Below are 19,789 nucleotides of genomic sequence, written 5' to 3'. Positions count from 1 at the left end.
CCTTGTGCCACGGTCAATAGATTTCACACTCCCGAAGGCACTATGCCAACAGTGGATGTGCATCCCAGCACATCTCTCCACTTCGCATTTTTCAGGGACCTGTCAGCCCCTCTCTGTCTTGCCCATTTGTACGTGATGTTTCCCTCAACTGGTGCCAAACTGTTTAGTCTCCTGGATATTTTACTGTAACTTCCTTTGTTTGATTTACTTTAAAGTAGCCAAGTGTTTCCACAAAGAAAGGACTGTTAAGTTATTTAGAAATGAAGAAGACAGTAAAACTTCTGTTTCTTTTGTTTCTGTTTTGGGAAGTGCCTGATAATCTTTTTCTCTTTAAGAAGTAACTGATAGTCTTTTTCTCTTTATGGAGCAGAGTTTAAAGGCTGTAAATCATGCATTTCTGCTCATCAATCTTGTGTGTCCTTCTGCCAAATGCTTGCAACTTAAAAATGTACCAATTTTGAAACCTAAAGCCTTCAGAGACTGAAGTTTAGTGAATATGTTGAAAATAAATTTCATCTTCATGGCTCAAGTTTACCTTTTTATATTTTTTAGTGGTTTGATGTATGGAAACCTTGAAAATATTCCTTGAAAACTATAAATGGCTAGCTTCCCTTCATTCTTTGTTAACAACATAGTGTCTAATGCTCTAACTTTCAGCTAATGTAAAGATGAAGTTTGAATATAGACACCAGGTCGTAAAAGTGATTAAATGGATTTAAAAATTTAGATTTAGAACAAGAGTTTTTGTTGTTTGCTATCTAAAGAGATAAATGTTAGTTGTTTTGTAAAGAAAACAGTAAGAAGAGAAGTTATCATTGAATAAAAATAACTTTCCAACTCAACTAAATAGGCTATGTGCCAAAGCTGATTAGCCAGAGCAAAGTTAAGTGGTAACTTGGCAACTATTTAATGTCTTTGGTCAGTATGGATGGTGAAAGTTGATAAATCAACCCAGAAAATGATTGAAATATATTCTTTCCAGTTATAGTCACACATGGTAGCATTAAACAAAACCTCAGAACGTTAAGCCTAAAAGAAAATCTAAGGTATCATCAATTTTAAGGCTTCATTTTAGAGATGAGGACTAAATAATCTAATGTAATGTACATATCTTTGCAAATATAAAACACAATCTAAATGAAAGATAATTTCATTGTGACATGACTTCTCCAGAGTCATAAGGTTAATTAATGGAAGGTTAAGGTAGTAAAATACAGATCTGATTACAAATCCAGTCTGCTGTTCATCTTCAGCAAAAGGCTGATTACAGTTAAGATGGGGGACATTCCCTCTCTCATTTCCACTGATCTTTAACCTTCTCATTGTCCTTCTCATTACCTTTCTTCAGTAAAAGCTATACATGTCTTAGTCACTTCAAGAGAACTAATTTAGTATGCCTGAAAATTGTGTGCTCAAAGTCCAGCCAAGTAGTTGGAATGAGTTACTTTAAATGCCCTTGGCAAGTTTTCCCCACTTTATGGCTGTTTTAATTTCTGAATTAAAAAAAAATATATGTATGGGGTGGCTGGGGGGCTCTGTAGGTTAAGTGTCTGAGCTCAGTTCTGGTCATGATCTCCCAGTTTGTGAGTTTGAGCCTCACATCGGTCTCTGCACTGACAGTGAGGAACTTGCTTGGGATTCTCTCTCTCTGCCTTTCTCTCTGCCCCTCCCCTATTTGTTCTCTCTCTCCCTCTCTCTCAAAATAAATAAACAAACTTTTTTAAATGAATGTATATATTACCAATATATATATGTATGTATATATGTAGGTGCGTGTATATATATATATATATATGTATACTATCAGAAAAAGTATCTCATTTTACAAATGCAGCCAGGATTCACATTTGTGTCCTCACATAGTTGAAACAATACTCAAGTTTTAGTAGCTCCTGTTGATCAAAAGTGGACTTCCAACTTCCTCTCTACACTTGATTTCAGAACATCTGTTGAAAACCTGGCTTAAGAATACAAATAAGAGTTTTAGGAGAGCTTGAGGATGAAGAAATGCATGCCTTTATCCCTCTCTCGGCATTCCACTGCTTTGAAGACTTCTCTTTGGCTCAAATACATCATCAGGCCTGTACCGTGAGCCTCCTCCTGGCATGCCATATTTTGTGGCTTTCTTTTTTTGAAACCTTACCCTCGGTTTGATCAGATTTTTATAACTCATTCTCTTACTCTAGTTTTAATATTTGTATTTTAGTTCTCTGAGGTTTTATTTATGTTTACTCCAGAGTGCAAGCTCTTGAGGCCTATAATCCTGTTTTGAATTTTTTGAGACTCCAGGTATGCTTATGGTAGTAGGACTAAAACATATCGGAGAGACCTAGCTCTATTTCGTTTTAATGGTTAGGAGAAAAGAGAAAAGCAAATGCAGGATTTTGTCCATTGGTGGTAGTTGGCTTGGGGTTGATCTTGTTTTAAAAAGCTCTCCCTGAAATTCTTCTTGATTTGGTCATTTAAGAAATGTGTTGATATGAGGATGTTTAATAGATACCAGGACAGGTAACGACCTCACTAGTGGGCATAGTATATTAAAGATAGAAAACTTTTTCAGAATTTTCAAAAAATTTAAATTCATGAAACATGCTTGGACTATCAAATGGTAATATGATTTCCCACGCCCATTTGATTGTGAGAAGCGAGGGACTCGGATAGATCACTAATGAATGTTCTCCAGCTCCTACTCTAGATGTCCCGCTCACGGCCCAGACAGGTCAGTTGAACCAGCCAGATCCTACCCATCTGCCCAGGTGCCAGGGCATAGCGCCCTTCCTGCCGCAGCCCCCATCCATTTGACTGCTACTGCTACCTTCTGTAATTGAGTCAGAATGACTTAAATACATCTGCATTTACTGCATTTTCCTGGCCAGGTCCACTACACTATTTATGTTTGTGATAGGGTGAGCTGCCACTGAATTTCTCCCTGGTATATTTTAACACACTCAGAATCTAGTTGCACAAAATTTATTTGCATCTTTCCCAGCCATGGCTTGAAAACTTCCTTAATAATATCTCACCAAGATATACAAGTATTACTTTTTAAATATTTTTAAATCAGTATGATTTAATTTCAAAAACTTTATCTAATTTTGATTACACTAATTAAAAACACTGTTCTGTTAATTCTCTCCTATATGTTTAAGATATTAAAATAAGGCCATTGTCTAACGCTGCATTGTAGGTTGGGCATAGAGAAATTTCCAAACTAAGGTAGGCCATATATTGCTTTTCAAGAAAGAAGCTTCAGAGCCTTTCGTAAATCCTAAAATAAGACAGCCTTGCCAAAAATAAATAAAAACATGAGCCCCTGGGTAGGAATGGGTTCTTTTTCTTTAAAGTAAGATATATATTGGGTTAGAAGAAATGGATAAAATAGGAACTCTTTTTCATAAAGATAATAAAGGACAAGGAGATAATAGTGAAGAAGTCAGGAAAGATTTTTCTCTTTTGATCATTGCTTTTCAGATCTAGCCCTGAGACCTAGGACTGTATTTTCCAGAGAATTCTGATTCTGTCTGAGGGAACATTAGTTATGGGGCAATGTCTGGGGATTTTTAAGGCCCATTACTTCACTGTAAAGCTTATTTGCTCTCAAAGTTCCCTGTGGTACCAAGATAGAGCATTAAATAAAGGGCCACTTTCTGTAAGTGTATAGCTGTTTGTTATTTTTGTGTTGCCGGATCCAAGGTAGCAAGGTAAGGAAACATACCTGGAGTGCTTTCCTGCTTACACACAGCTCTCTGTATTAGTGCATTCTGATGCTCACCAGGAGGAAAGCGTCCGTAGATTCCCACTTTCCGTGCAAGACAGAGCATTGATTTGGCCAAGCCCTTCAGCTACTAACCAGTGATGCCTAGAATCAAATCTTGTTCGTTTTGCTCCAAAGCCAAATGATTTCAAAATAAAAATTAAGGGAGGGGCACCTGGTTGGCTCAATCAGTTAAGTGTCCATGGCTCAGGTCATGATCTCACAGTTTGTGAGTTCAAGTCCCACGTCGGGCTCTGTGCTGACAGCTCAGAGCATGGAACCTGCTTCAGATTCTGTCTCCTCTCTCTGCCCCTCCCCCACTCACATTCTGTCTCTCTCCTTCACAAATAAATACACATTTAAAAAAATAAATTAAAAAATCAAAATTAAAGGGAAATCCACAGAATAATTTATTATATTCTTATATGACAATAACAAAATCAAATTTATGTAATCATAGACTTTTAAAGCTAGAACTTCATCAAGGTCTCTTCTTATTTTTTAGACCTTAGTACAAATATAGATGTTATCTCTTTGGAGAGAACTTCTCTAATTATCCTAACTCAGTACATTCTTGGTTTTATAATTTGCTATCACAGTTTATGATTTTTAGGTTTGTTGTGGAACTTAGTGTTTACTTATCTCCTTCCTCCCTTACACTGTAAGGTTATTGGTGACATGAATTTTGTCTACCTTGTTCACTATTGTAGTTCCAGGATTTAAAATGGCTCTAGGCACATGGTAGGCATTCAAACAAATATCATTTGCAGGAGGCTCAGAAACTTAATCTAATTTGTCCAGAACCAAGTATGTTGTTAGTGGCAAATCCATTAGAACCCAGCCATCCTGTTTCCTGTTGCACAAATACCGCGTTGCTTGCCATGCCCAATTCATTTTTCTAATTGTTCAGCTGAATGAGAACCTCCCCATCTGGTTTACAGTGACTCTTCAAAGTACCCTCCAACGCAGCAAATCTTGCTCCTGAGTATTCTCCAAAACTCAAAGTCAGAAAACAGAGAACAAAGTCATCAGGTCAAAAGCTCTTTCTTTGTGAACAGAATGACACACACCTTGGCTGTTATTTGGTTTGGTGTTGGGGTATTTGGTTTACTTTTCTCTTGAAAAGTCTACATCCTCTGGCCAAGACTCTAAGCCCTTCAGAGACCAGCAATGCACGCGCAGCTGAGAACATATCTATGAACACATGTTGTGTCTGAAACTCAGGCTCTCTGCATATCTGTTGTGTCTGGAGTATAGCAGCTTAGTCATTCTGTCATTGTCTGGTGATGTTTTTCATTTCTGACATATTGCTGATACTCCTCTCACTGCTATACCAGCCACATATTCAATTAATTCAGATGTGTTACTCGACTGACCTCCACTGTGGCAATCTGAGAAAAATGAATATTTGGTGCCATTATCGTTATGTGAGGTAACTTGTGGCCATTCATGGTTTTTGTTAATATATGAACAGTTCCAAAGTCTCTTAATTTGAGGACATTGGCTAAGTCGTGGAATCATGAGTGGATAGAGTTGGCAAGAACAGGACACCTTAGAATATATATGTACTTTTTTAATGCTACAGGTTTAACACAAGGCCATTTTGAGTTATAGTTTCATTTGATGGGCTTCATCTATCTTTCTGACAATTCTGGTTTACACTTCTTACACTGGTGAGTAATCTAAGTGTCACCCAGAGAGCCAGACTTCTATGAGTAACTCATGTGTCATGTAATCAATATGACATAGCACTGCGTCACACCTGCCGTAGCTGTGGTGGGAATTGTGTAGTTAATTATACCTGCCTCCGTCAACAACAAGAGGAGAAGAGTTGAGCAGAGCCAGCTGAAAGCTCCACCCCAATACAAGCCCACGTGAAAAACATCCCATAAGCTCAGATTCTTTTAAAATTCAGACAAAACTGAGAAACAAAACATCAGCTTCAAATATAAACCCTGTGGAATAAAATACAAGTGCTACAGACACTTTGCCAATCACTTTACATATTTAATTTCTAACCTTCCATTTTTAAAAAGTTGGAAAAATTTTAACCCCTGACTCAATGACTTGCCACGTTTCTCAGGCCGGGATTTTGTTTCCAGACTCAGCTGGATGCTCAGATGATTGTATGGCATACTAGTGTGATGTTGACTTTGCCTTTAGAGTCCTGGTTCTGCTGTTAGAGCTCCCTGGTAAGGCCAGCTATAATCAGAACCCCCCTCTACTTCATGTGTATGACCGATACATCCAACTCTGAAACCACTTTTATCAGCCTTTCATGAGCTGGCAAACCATACAGTTGGGGGTGCACTGTTGTGCAAAGCACTCATCCATCTCTTTTAAATTGTGGTGGATAATAATAAGAAGATGAAATGTGTAATACACATTTTTTATAGAATAAAATTAGTTAAGACCACCGTATTCATCCTTTATGGTTCAAAAATATGTTCGAGCCTCCCACCTGCGGCAGATTCTTCTCAGTTTGTAAATGCACAGTCTGTTGTAGGAATTACCAAAATGCCAAAACAGATAGTGTTTATGCTTTCAGGGAATAAAGTGATATTTCTATGTAGCTAATGGGTTTCCTTTATTTATTTGATGGTCCCTAGAGGTGATCTTGTAAATTTCCAGACTAGAGGGCTATCCCAGCGCTGGGAAGCTGTTAGTTCAGAAGTAATGATTTCACATTGTCTTTGAATGCTTCACAGTGTCTTTTATCTCAAAAGGTATGTGACCATAGTTAGCTGAAATCAATATAATTAATTTAAAACACAATACATACCAGTGATATATTTAAAGGATTAGAGGAGTAATCTCAAAAACCAGCTATGGTAAATTTTTGTGGCTGCAAAAATATTGGGAATTATAATAAGGTAATACATAGTGCAGAATTTTAAACAACCCAGGGGATATTCCAACAAAATTGGGTATTCGTTTTTAAAGAGAATCATGACCAATGCTTGCGGAAATATAAAAAGAAAGCACATGTTTCAGGGGAAATTTTCCTGTTCTGTGTCACTGGCTTTCAAGTCAGAATACGAAGGTCCTGTTTTCTGCTAGTCAGTAGAGGACAGTAGACTGCACGGTCTATAGGTCTGACCTCTGGTAAGTTTTCTAATTTTAAAAGTATAGTAAGTTGTAAAACTTCTTGCTGTGAAATGGTTCAACAAAAATCTTAGTCATCTGCTTTGAAATCACATTAACACCTCTGTGGCCTTAGAACTTTCTTTAGAAGCTTGAGGTTAAATATTAGCCATTATGCAGAGAAAAAAATTATAGACAGCTTAAATGCAAAAACGAAAGAGTAATCAAATAGAGTATTTTGATTCCTTGATTTTTTTTCTCAGTTGCTGCAATGATTTTTGTCATCTGTTAAAGGAAGGCCTTTGCTATCTTTTCATTGTCAGGCCAGCACCCTAATTTGCCAAAATACCTCTTTTTTTTTTTTATCTATTTCTATTAATAGCCATATTAGAAGGTAAGGGTCAAATACATAAAATACATTGCGAAGCTCTCGTAACAGATGCAGTGTTGTTGTGTTTCTTACCAGAAGGAAAGACCTCTGTCAAAAAGAACAAGTTTGAACATTTTAAATTCTCTAAAAATATAGAATACCTCTATACCTGACACAGTATATGATTTTGAAATCCAATCTCTTTTTGGGATATTTGGGACAAGAAATATCTAGAACACACTTATACTAAAAAAAATTGTTGTTTACCTAAAATTTAAATATGTCTTTTATAGTGTCTTTTGTCTATTTAATTGTCTCACCACAGCAGCTTTAAGAATTAAGAGAATGTTAAATCATGAGAAATTTCTCTAACATCCTTATGGGAATTACTTTGGGTATAGGAGAGGTCCATTTTTAGTGTCCCTATAATCTATGCCGTATCTCCTCTTGAAAAGTTTTCAGAAATCCCAAGAAAAACGGACAGCAGCAAGGAGGATAAATAAGTAGGAAGAAACCCTTAATCATTCTGAGGGTTGTTCAAGACCTACTGACAAGTTGTAAAGTGTTGTATTTAAATTCTTTTTGAGTTTTTTTTCAATTCAATATATGAAAGCACTAATGATTTCTCCTCTTTTAAAGTATCACTGGAGCAGCTATTTGTCCTTTAACCAGCAAGTAGAATTTATTCAATTTTAGCTTCATCATAAATGCCGGTGTTTTGGTGCAGAATAGGCTAGAGATGTTCATGCTTGTTTTTCTTTACATATTTGTTACGTATTACTACACCACTAGGCAGTGAAGAAGAGAATCACTCAATTCTAGTATGTTTAGATGCATTTCTTTCTGATGTGGCACAGGGACAGTTAGAATGACCTGATGTTATTCCCTGGGGTACTGAGGGTTTGTTCCAGAATATTAGCACGGCAACATTTATCTTCTAGGACAACACACCATGGAATTGTAGTTTCTACTTTAGTAGATGTTAGTGGACAATGAATGGCATGTTCCTATTACCCACTCACTCAATCCAATTCCATTTGCCTCTCAAATAAGACAAACAGGTCATTAAAGAAACTGTGACATCAAGTTTCAGGTGGATGATAGAGAGGGAAAGACAAAAAAGGAGACAGGAGATGAGATGGTTACTGTCAGATAATCTGAACTGTTAAGAATTATGGAAATCGTGAGTATGACAACGGATTCTACAGAAAGTACACTATAACCCTGCTTTTTGTTTACATCAGGTTTGGCAAAGGAAAGTATAGGTGCTTAGAAATTAGAATTCTTCACTTCCTTGGGTCTTCTTTGCATGTAAAATGAGGAGTATGAAAAAAGCAATGTTTTGAAATAAGAAGGAACCCCAGAAGGTAGCCATTTTATAACTAAAGAAACCGTGCCCATCACTAAAAACAACCTGAGCCCCCCAAAACTCGGTTTATCTTGCCCGAGATCACACAAGAAGTTAGTGCCAGAATGAGGATGGAGACCAGAGCTGTCCTTACTTGCACGTTTCACTAAACCGTGTACCACAGTTTCAACTTCCTCTACCACTGCTTGCACTCTGAGGAAGAATTTTCAGCCCCTTTGCTTTCCTGATGCCCGGGAATTCTGATTAAGTTGTGACTAACAGAGTGTAAAATGTGAGTCAAAATTTAGTCCCTAATAAAGTCATTGTGACTTTAGTGACTTGGGTAGTTGTTTCATGCTGCAAAAACAGGAAGGTCCCACACAATAAGGCGCCTGTCTCACAGATGGGCTCCTGCGTAGCCGGCCACCCACAGGGGAACTGCTGGAGCTGTCTTCCTCTCTCTGGCTCCTTTTTTTTTTTTTTATCCACAACAGTTTTCACCTACAGACTTCAGCATGAGGTTATCAATGAGAGGAAGGTTCCTGTTTACCTAGTTTTTGATAGGCTGAAGATATATTGGATCACTAAAGACTCACTCATCAGTGAAACTCAGGTCACCTCCCTCTCAAGCCCAGATTAGTCCTAAAAGTAGCTCTTCCATGTGCTTGACACTAGCCCCTCGTATTCTTACTCTTCTGAATTGCTTTAGTCTTAGAAACATAAACCCACCAATTTTTAGAACTGGGGTGAGTCTCTGAGATCCTTCTACGTTATGATCAGTGTAACTGAAAACTCTTTACCAAGAGAGCTCTAGGTTGCCTGTGGATCTTTGCACAGACCTCAAACCAGAACACTCATGAGAAATATAGTAAAGTGATCAAGTGTTCCACCATTACACACACACACACACACACACACACACACACACACACACACACACACAAAACGGCTCAGAAGAAAATAACCTCTGTATGTAGCATTGAAGCAAAATCAAAAATTAAAGTCATAAAACAGAATGTCCCAATCATGTGTAATTGAATTTCAGCTTTTGCTATTATGTGTTTTAAATAACTTCCCACTCGGAAAGGTAGCCTATTCGAAAACATTCACGTATGATTTTATAAAGAAGATATATCCTAGGCAAGGAAGACTAAATCACTTAGAGAGAATAATATCTTTTTCCATTTTCAAAAAATAATTGCAATTTCTAGCAGTGCTCACAAATCTAGCATTGGGCGTAAACTTTGGAAGCTTTGGAAGAATTTGTATTACTAAGGGTCCATTCACAAACTGCTGTCTGTGCTCAAAAGGGGCTCTGGCCATTTCCTCTGGGGACATTATTTCTAGGTAGACTCTAACAGGGCTTTCTTGTGAAGGCAGATTCTCAACAGAAAAATAGGATCTGTGTACATTAGGTAGTCAAGACACATATTTATCTTTGACATAATGTGCTCCTGTTTGCAGATTTCTCTACTGCATTTGACAAAGTAAATAATGTCCATTCCCTTTCATTCCTGTAACTGCTTGGGACACAGTTTCACTCAGTAGCTATTTTACCTTCCTATCTGACCTGAACACACAACATGCTAAGTAGACAGGGAGATTCCAAGAGTCTTAGAATATCAAACTCTGGAGGCATGAGAAATGCATCTTTTATGTTGCTGGTGACTTATTACAGACTGAAGCATTTCCAGTTTGGGATGTTTTTCTCAGTAGTGCTGAGTTTTATTTTCTGGGAAATATCAGTTGCCGGTAAGTATTGTGTCCAGACTGGGAGGCTGCCACAAAACTTATCATAGAATCATGACAGGTTCAAATTGAAAGGCTGAAAACCATGTATCATTTTCATTTTATATATGAGGGGTGAAGTGACTTCACAGGACTGTTAGGAGAGCTAAGAATGAAAGGATTTGTCTACTACACTGTGGCTGTCTCTGGCCCAACAAAACCAGTCTTCATATGAGAGTCTGACACTGAAAACCCAACTAAGTCAAACTCTCCAACTGTTTCCTCAGCCTTCATCTCTCAAGCATAGTTCATATCCGCTCCACTCCTTGGTGTGTTTCATCACATAGGCCGGCACGGATCATTCTAATTGTCCCCTCCCTTACTAGAATGTGAAAGCCCTGTCTGCTCCTTGAAAGCCAAGTCTGCCTTTCTTAGTTTACACAGGGCCCAGCATAACTGGGCTCGTCAAAATGCTTTTTGATGAGCGGTGATTGCCTTAGTCAGTGTGGTTGGACCCTCCTTATGCAGGAGGAAAACCAGAGGTGGTTGCTAAGTGACATTTTAGGGCTGGGTCAGCTTCTGACCCAGAGTGACCATCATTTGCGTACTTCATCGAATTATGTGTTTTATGGTTCCCTCAGGATGACTTTGTTTTTTGGTGGCATTGCCATGCCCATAGGCATGAGAAGGAGGGAGGTGATACGCATCTGTCACTTCTTCTGTAGCTTACTCCTTCTGTAAGCAATGCAGGGAGGTGAAGGAGTTTGGCTTATTCTCAGCCCTACAGCCTAGAGGTACTTCCCTGTCCCTCCACTGGGCCTGAATGACAGTGTATCCCAACAGGATTTTGTGACAATGGGAGGTCAAAGAAAGAGAGCAAGGAGAAATGGTTTTCCCTTCTGAGACTTTTATTATTGAATTTCTACCTGCTTTTATATTCTGAGCTAAGGAGCCAATATGACTAATAAAGAACCAGCCCCACTCTCTCCAGACTGTTAACTGTTATGGTTAAGTCACATGCCTTACTTTATCTGATTATTTTTAGTAGGATAAAAGTTTATTAAGAGCATTAAAAGGGGTCCCCCCTTTTTTTCCCTACTGCTCTATCTTTAATGCTTTGCCTGGTATGTGTTAGGTGTTCAATAAATATCTAATACATAATAAAATGGTTTTATTTGAACTAGTACAAATGTGATTGAAAATCTTCCTAAGTATTTCACAGACCAAAGGAACCAAAATGAGGATGGGGCAGTTGGCTAAGTCTTATGCAGAGACGTAGTTAAAGGAATCATCTGTATGTGCTTTTTTCCCCCAAGATGTTTTTACAGCGCTTCAAGTAAAGTTTCCTCCTTTGGCAAAATTTAGCTGCTTAATCAGAGCATAGAAACCTGACTTTTCCAACTTCTAAGTCTTTAGTGTAAGTGCCTGACTTTTGAGAAGTAAAAATGAGAGGCCATTATGACCAAGCAGGTATGTCTTAAAAAATAAATAGCTTAGAGCTTAGGCGATTCACCTGGAGTTCAGAATTTCGTGGCCGCTCAGTAGCTAACACACACTGGCTGAGATGACTGACCCTGAGATCCTGGTTATTGTTACTAACATATTGTATCATGGGAAATCACACATACGCAAGCAGGGTTCCCCAGAACCTGTTTGAGACAATGCAGAGTGCAGTGAGCCAGCAGGCAACAATACTAAGTTGCGTCGCCGTCAGCTAGAAAGGCTGGGTCTCCTGGGCACAGGCAGTGGCATGACAGGGGCTTGGATGCTTGAAGTGAAGCCATTGTTGGTGCAGGATGCTCATTTGAAAAGAAATGCCTCACAGGAAAGAGAGTCAATTGCAATTTGCGTGTGGGGGCTGTTGCCATGGTGCTTTGCTATTGCTTTAACATGCTGTACTTGAACTTCTGGAAGTCCAAGGGTGGGGTAACGGAGAGGAGGGAAAAGGAGGGGGTGGGGGTGGGCCTGGGAAGCTCACTGCAGTAGGGCTCCTGTCTTAGACTTTCCTCTAGCCAGTGCTGTCTAATGCTGACAAGGGAAAGGGGGCGGGAGAGGAAAGAAGGGAGTGAGGGAGGGAGGGAGAGGGAGAGATTGAGAGAGACTACCGAAGGGAAAGACTTTCTCAACATGCCCTAGATTGCTAAAATGAAATGAAAATTAATTTAACTCCTAGATATTTCTAACATGAATTAGAAAAATGTTTAACACTAAAATACCAAAACAGCACAGTCATTCATAACCCAAAAAATTCACCATTCCTACAGCAAATGATAGCTTACATTTCCTAACACATTTTAGATCCTAGATTGAAAAGGTCAGATGTGTTTAATTCATTTGTTGAATGCAATCTAATATGCATATTAGTGAGCTGATGCACTGCAGAAAATGACATTCTGCAAATGAAGTACTTTTTAAATGAAATGCATTAATTCTATTTCCATTTGTTTCACTGTGAAAGAAGGCTGAACGCATCAGCAAGCATTGTCGGTGTTCAAAAAATCCTCCAAAAAGCAAGCTTTAAAAAAAAAAGTGCTTGTATTCTGAAAGCCTGGTCTGATGATAGCCAGAGTTCTAACCTGTTCTCAGTTTAAAAAAAAAAAAAAAAAAAGGTGTAGGAAGTAAATGAATCAAATGCACCATCACCTTGAAACCGTTAGCGAGGCTGAGTCTGTGCAGAGGGCGTTCTTGCAGTGGAGAGAGGGTTAAGAACACCTAGCTGAAATGGGGGAGGGTACCGACTTCAGATTTACTTAAATATTCATGGGGCTTCCTCCATTTTAATCTTCTCCTTTTTAAAAGATGGCTGTGTTTCCCAGTCTGGCAACCCCTGAGGAAAGAATTGCTCCTTCCTTGCAGAGTTCAGCTGAGCAGGACTAATCTAGAGTGGAAACCCCTTCGGCCACCAGGACTATTCATAATTCATAAGGGCTGCAAACCAGCCAGCTGAATTCATTTAGACAGACTCGCTCCTTCGTGCAATTCCTGATTTCATTACTCTCTCTGCCAGGAAAGAAGCAGGGAGCATGGGCTTCTTATAAGAATGGAGTGTGAAGATGGGCTTTGTTTGGATTAGGAAATGCCCTAAATTTTGGAGACTTTGTCTGTTATAAGCTTTGATTATTTTACCACTGAACCTGCAAGGCTTTCCCCATCCTTTCTCGGGACTGCTGTCTCAGAACAGTGAATTCTTTCCAAGGGATTTGTGGATTGTGGCGAGGAGAGCTTTCCAAAATGCCTGAGGCAAACTATTTGTTATCTGTATCTTGGGGTTACATCAAGGTGGGTTAATTTGATTCTGTTGTGTGTCTTTGATAGAATGTGAAACATTTACATCTGTATGCTTTCTGTGAAGTAGAAAACATCTGTAATGATTTCATTTGTGTTGTCACTTAGCCCACTGAGGCTGCTTAGTATAAAATAAGGGCATGTTATATTACATTGTATTGAAATAGACGGTGCTGTGTTTTAATTCTATTCTTTTTATGCAGCTCTATTTGTAAAGGATGCATCTTTTTTTTCCTCAGTTTTCTCCTAAACTTTTTATGTATAATCTCCTCTCAAATTGTATTTTCGAGTTAATTTCCAATAAATATATTTTTAAACTTGGTTACATTTTCAAGTGAGATTATCATGACCCCTATTCAAATTCCTTTTCCTATGTTTGCATCTTCAAAAAAAATCAGATGTTAATTCTAAGAAATCTTAAGAAAACCTCTTTTCCCTCAGGTGACGTTGGAATGATTTCGCTTTAAGGAGGCATTGTGTTTTGCAGAAACGGTATCATTTATTTAATGGTATCTGCTCCTCCAATCTCTTGGTTCTTAGTAAAGTTGAAAACATCTGAAGTGATTATTTGCTATTTTTTGGGGTGGTTAACACATTTTTCTTCTTTATAAACAGTTCAAGAGAATGCTGAACCGGGAGCTGACACACCTCTCAGAGATGAGTCGATCAGGGAATCAGGTTTCTGAATACATTTCAAACACTTTCTTAGGTAAGATATTAACTGGGAAACCTGTTTTGTAACTAAGATTTTTCAGTATTAATCTCTGCAACCCATCAGTGATATCCCTATGTGAATCTGGAATGGGGTTAAGTCACAAAAAAAGCCATTTTCAGTAAAAAAAAGAAAAAGGACAACATTTAAGGTAAAAAAAAATAAGCATAAAGGTGTTACAAAAAGGAGGAAATAATGATAATCCCCATCAGAGACAGAAGCTGATTATAGGCTAATTGTATTTCTGTGAACCTCAGGTCACCCCTTATCCACCCACCCACTTTCATCTTGGCCAAGACCTCTGCTGCCAGGGGCGGTCGGTCAGTCACCCAAACCTGAGGCACCACTTCATTGGCTCTTCTAACATGGTATTCTTTACATTCTTCCAATAACTGGGCTTTGAGCAAAAGATTTCCTCGTAAGTGGTTTATAAGAGATGTGGTTGGAGAATAACTGTGTGGTGATTTGGCCCAGGGGAATAAGCTATGGAAATAATTTGACTATTGCTTTCCTGAGTTATTTCGTAAAGGTAAATGGGAAGAAAAGAATGTGCACATCTTTGAAAGATTTGGCTTTCTGCAAGCTGCAGCCTTGTTCTCCTAATCTGATGCTTTCATCTATTGTGTTCTATTGTCACATTGCTGGTATTTAACTCATGACACTGACAGAAAAGGTTTGCATCAAAGATCCTCAACTGCTGTGAGGCATCCCGTGTGATTATGCTAGGGATTTCTAAGCTCATGTTTAAAACCATTCTGTTGTACAGTGATCATATTTGGATTATATTTTTCTTTAATAAAGCATGCAGGACATGCAAATCTGTTCTTAAAGTAAATGAGTAGCCAAATGAGTAGAGTCTGATTCTGTTGACTTTCAAATACTGCTGAATTAGGTTCGTTTACTGAACTCCACTCTGCAGGGAAAGAACCCATTCTTACAGCTGAAGATCACACCTCCCTTCTTTTTGGCATAGCTACACATCATTACATCCATGAACATTTGCCTTGGGGCCTTATGGAAACATACACCTCTTCTGGTTTTATTTAAAAAAAAAAATCAATCCTATTTCTCTAATGCCAGAGCAGTTTCCACTATCTGCCAATCAATCTCTGATCAGCCCAGTGCAGAGCTCATGGCAGTGCTCTGCAGCGGATGGGCAGGGCATGATTAACAAGTCCCCTTCCAACTGTTTCCAGTATGTGGGTGCCTTCAGCACCTAGTTCTCTCCAGCTATGGTTACAACACCTTGGTCAGGAAACAAAGGAGAAGAATTTTCATATATCCTAGTTTCAAGAAGTGGCTAGCATCTAACTGAACATAAAGTGCTATATACTGATCCTTTTCTTCTCCATTAACCCCCTTCATTCCTTTGAAGACAGACATCTTTCCAACTGTCCACTTCAAATGTACTCTGCTATCTATGTACAACACCCAGTTCAGTCACACATTTTCCAGGTTAATGACTGTGGGAGAGAAGAAGAAAATCTTCATTAGTACAAGAACTCATTTTTGTTCTCATAAACATTGCATTTTAAAATGCCAAAGCTGGGGCACCCGGATGGCTCAGTTGGTTAAGTGTCGACTTTGGCTCAAGTCATGATCTCACGGTTTGTGAGTTCGAGCCCTGTGTCGGTCTGTCTCTGTGCTGACAGCTCAGAACCTGGAGCCTGCTTCGAATTCTGTGTCTGTGTCCCCCTCTCTCTCTCTCTGTCCCTCCCCAACCCACGCTGTCTCTTTCTCCTTCTCTCTCAAAAATTAAAAATTAAAAAAAAAATAAAGGATAGAGTGCCAGGGCTTATGTGTCTTCTCGGGAGAGGCTTTCAGGACTGGAGTAAAGCTGCATGAGCCCTTTGTCTTCCGAGACTGTGCGGGGGCAGCTCTCTTACCCTGGTAGCACTTTCACCATCAGCTTGCCAGGGAAGGCAAGCATTGTTTAGCATACTAATCTTTTTTATCATCATAGGCTATTAGGTGAGAAAGCTGGTAAGATAATAAAGATGAGCTCTCAGGATCAACATCGCGTATCTCAGGAACAGGCAAACGTCAATTCTCTCTTGAATATTTCATTTGCTATTTGGCACATCTCTTGAGAAAACCAATCTTTTGGCTTCTCGTTAGTCCAGAAAATTAAATTATTAAGAACAAGTTGTTGGGGAAGGTGTTAGAATCTCAAGTCTTACAGACTCAGCATTAGGAAGGTGTGTGTGTGTGTGTGTGTGTGTGTGTGTGTGTGTGTGTGCATGCACACACATGTGTGTGTGTGTGCAAAGTAAACCTGATCAAACAGACCAGACAGATTAAATGTTTAAATATTTTTGGGAAAATATAGGGAGAAAAAAATCTACCATAGAAACCGAAGATCCATTATTTGCCTTATCTTACAATGGGAACCCTGGGATAAATGACATCCCAGATCCCTTCCAACTCTAACATTCTAGGACTCTGCCATGGACTGAGTCTTTCAGTTTTGCTAAGACGTTCCTGGCAGTCCGGATTCTCTGTAATCGACTGTAGGCTTGCAATTTGACAATCCTGAAAAGCAAAGCAAACAAACAAACAAGATTTGCTTCCAAACTGCAAATGCAGGACATGGAACTGAATCCTATCTTGTGGGGTGAATATTCTGGGAGAAGCATGAATGAAACCTTTATAAACTGTCAGATCTGCAAGAGAATTAATGGCCTCGTAGTCCAATTCTCTCATTTTACCAGGGAGAAAACAGGCCCAGAAGGGTGAAGTAACATAATCAAGATTACTTGGCTATTATGTTCCTGATTCAGAGCTGAGGCTTTGCTCTCTTAACTCCCAGACCTAAATACCCTGTCACTTCTTTAACTAGGAAAGAAGGCTGTTAGGAACTCAGACCATATAGAAGAAAATCACATTAAAGAGCATTTAAATAATAGGTATAGTCTTTTGGAGAAAAGTCTTTAGGAATCAAGATTGTTGGACCTAAAAATAAAATGTTTATTAGCAGTTCCCAGTTATTACTATAAGTTATTATTATAAGAGGGTCTTGTCGGAGCATGGCAACCATCTCAGTGAGCAAAAAATGAGAAGACCTAGTGCTTTAAGCTAAAAATAAAGAGCATTATTACAATAAGAGTCATTGAGGGGCCCCTGGGTGGCTCAGTCAGTTAAGTGTCCGACCTCAGCTCAGGTCATGATCTCACAGTCTGTGGGTTCGAGCCCTGCATTGGGCTCTGTGCTGACAGCTAGCTCAGAGCCTGGAGACTGTCTTCGGATTCTGCATCTCCTTCTCTCTCTGACCCCTCCCGGCTCGTGCTCTCTCTCTGTCTCTCAAAATAAAGACATAAAAAATTTTTAAAAATACAATGAGTCATTGAATATTAAAATGCGTCATCTGAGAAGGATCCCTTACTCCAATGATCTGTGAAACGTGTGCTGTTTCCATCTAAAGGATGATGTCTAGATGAAGGAGTTGAAAGGCAGGCAAGAGTCCATTTACCATCCAGGTACTTACTGATGATCATGAGCTTGGGGAAGTGAGAGGAAGTGAAGCAAGACCTACAGGAAGGGAGACTAGGTAAAGCAAGATATTTAGATAAAATTATAATTTAGTAAATATTTTTACAAACAGAGAAAACTCATTCTTTTTAAATCCCCTACTAAAGGGGTAGAACATGGAATTTCTACGACACAAGGAAAAGAATTTAGAAATTTTGCATGATTAAACATTGTGCTCTTAGAAAAGCACCTCCAGTTATGCCATTAGCAGAGTTCTGACATGACCATTTTTTGCATTTTTTGTTTGTTTTATGCTTACCCGTGATTTCTCCACTGTATTCTAACTGTTCTGTAAGTGTAAATTCACTGTGTTTATGGAGATTCTTTGAGTCTGTGTTCAGGTTATTTCCACATTGCACCGGCTAAGCTTCTAACAGAGGAAGTTCAGAATAGGGGAGCCTATCAGTTGTCCCAGGGCCTGTAGGGAAACACCCGTTAATGTCAAATTGGTGCTGTCTGTGAATAATGGCTTTCTTCTTCATTGTAATGTTCCAGACACAGTAGTGGTTCAGCTCAATTACTGGCTGTTGCAAGGAATCTTTAGTTAACACAGAGGAAAGCTGCTGGTCCCACTGGAGCCTTTTACATCTGCAACAGCACAGGGGAATCTAACCGCCTCTTGAATCCGACGTGAGGAATGGTGAAGCAAGGTCATCGGGAAAGGCACGAGCTATTGTGGCCTTTCGTTCTAGCAAGAAGTCATAATTATTAGGAGTGAAGTGACAGAGAGAAAAGTAATGTCAAGAATAATATGATGTGTAGTGAGGGTTTTGCCAGAGATTGTGAGACCAGAAAGAAATTTGTAACAGGCACCTCAAGGCCTGGGTTCTGTGTATGCTATTCAGTCACTGTGTCTGGAACTGAGTAACTGCAAAATAAATATCTGTTGAAGAACTTGCCCTTTGAGCTTGGGCAGGTTGCTGCCTTTATCTGAAAAGTGAGGGTGTGGGATTATTATTGGTTCCCAAACCTGGCTCTCATCGTCAGTGTCACTTAGGACGCCTGTTTAAAAATACTGATTCAGTAGGACTGGGTGGGGCTCATCCTCTGTATTTTTCTGAAGTTCCCTGGTGCTTCTGATGCTGAACCAGGTTGGAAACCCCTAAACTAACTGAAGTGACCACTAAAATTCCTGCATCGGCAAAATCATAGATGGATGAGTCTAGGGGCTTCTGGCACCTAAAGATAATATGGGGACACTAGGGACAGAGAATAGCCGCTCGCAGTGTTGATGCGTCCATGGTGCTGCTTCCGTCTCCCTGTGCTTGCTTTGCTTTGATGAGTTGTCCTCGGGGCCCTGTGAGCAGGCAGAGGTCTCTGGGGAAAACATGTGACTGTGCCATCATCTTGCAAGAGTTGAAAGCAAATAGTCTAGGTCCCAGCAGGACATCTGGAACCATGTCATTTCAAATAGAGAAGTTGTCTTTGTCCTCATTTTTGCTGTAACAAGCAGAGATACATGCAGGACCTTCAGAAAGCTGCATTAACTCTTTCAGCCACAGGGTGTCATTTAGTTCAATGAAGTAGCTGTTGAAGCAGTTTAATAAATGATTGCCTCAGTGCACTTACAAGCATCCCTGTGGCCTGAAAGAATTGGTGCCTTTTTTGGAAGTACTCAGGATAAAGGCCCCCGTGAAGTGAAATGGAATATTTGGTTGCTGATACTTTTAACAGCAAGAAATAGAGGAAAGAACTTCTATGAGAAGGTAGATGTTTTCGTCGCTAATCCTACCTCTGCTGTTACCTTGTTGTAGCAGAATTTTTTTAATGATTAAATGAGATCATCATAAATATTTAATTAGCATAAATATTTTAATAAATCTAATGCCTGTTACAAACAAGAGGCATTGTTTTATTATTAATTAGTAGAATGAATACAAATAAAGCATAAAGGAAAACTGATGTAGTTCTCCTCTAACCCTCAAATGGTGGTGTAATAAGCCAAGGCTTATGGTATTTATTTGAAGATTATAAACCATC

General features: G+C 39.1%; 1 protein-coding gene across 2 annotated transcripts in view; it reads left to right on the top strand.

Moving 5' to 3' along the window:
- Positions 1-19,789, top strand: part of PDE4B (phosphodiesterase 4B) — a 433,205-nt gene that overhangs the window by 401,602 nt on the left and 11,814 nt on the right. For both annotated transcript variants that reach the window (XM_029948623.1, XM_029948624.1), the window contains one exon: positions 14,185-14,278. In XM_029948623.1, coding sequence (XP_029804483.1) covers positions 14,185-14,278 — 94 coding nt within the window. The remainder of the gene's footprint in view (positions 1-14,184; positions 14,279-19,789) is intronic.

This window comes from Suricata suricatta, chromosome 8 (assembly GCF_006229205.1).
Source record: "Suricata suricatta isolate VVHF042 chromosome 8, meerkat_22Aug2017_6uvM2_HiC, whole genome shotgun sequence".
NCBI lineage: Eukaryota > Metazoa > Chordata > Mammalia > Carnivora > Herpestidae > Suricata > Suricata suricatta.
This window is presented reverse-complemented; position numbering and strand designations above follow the sequence as displayed.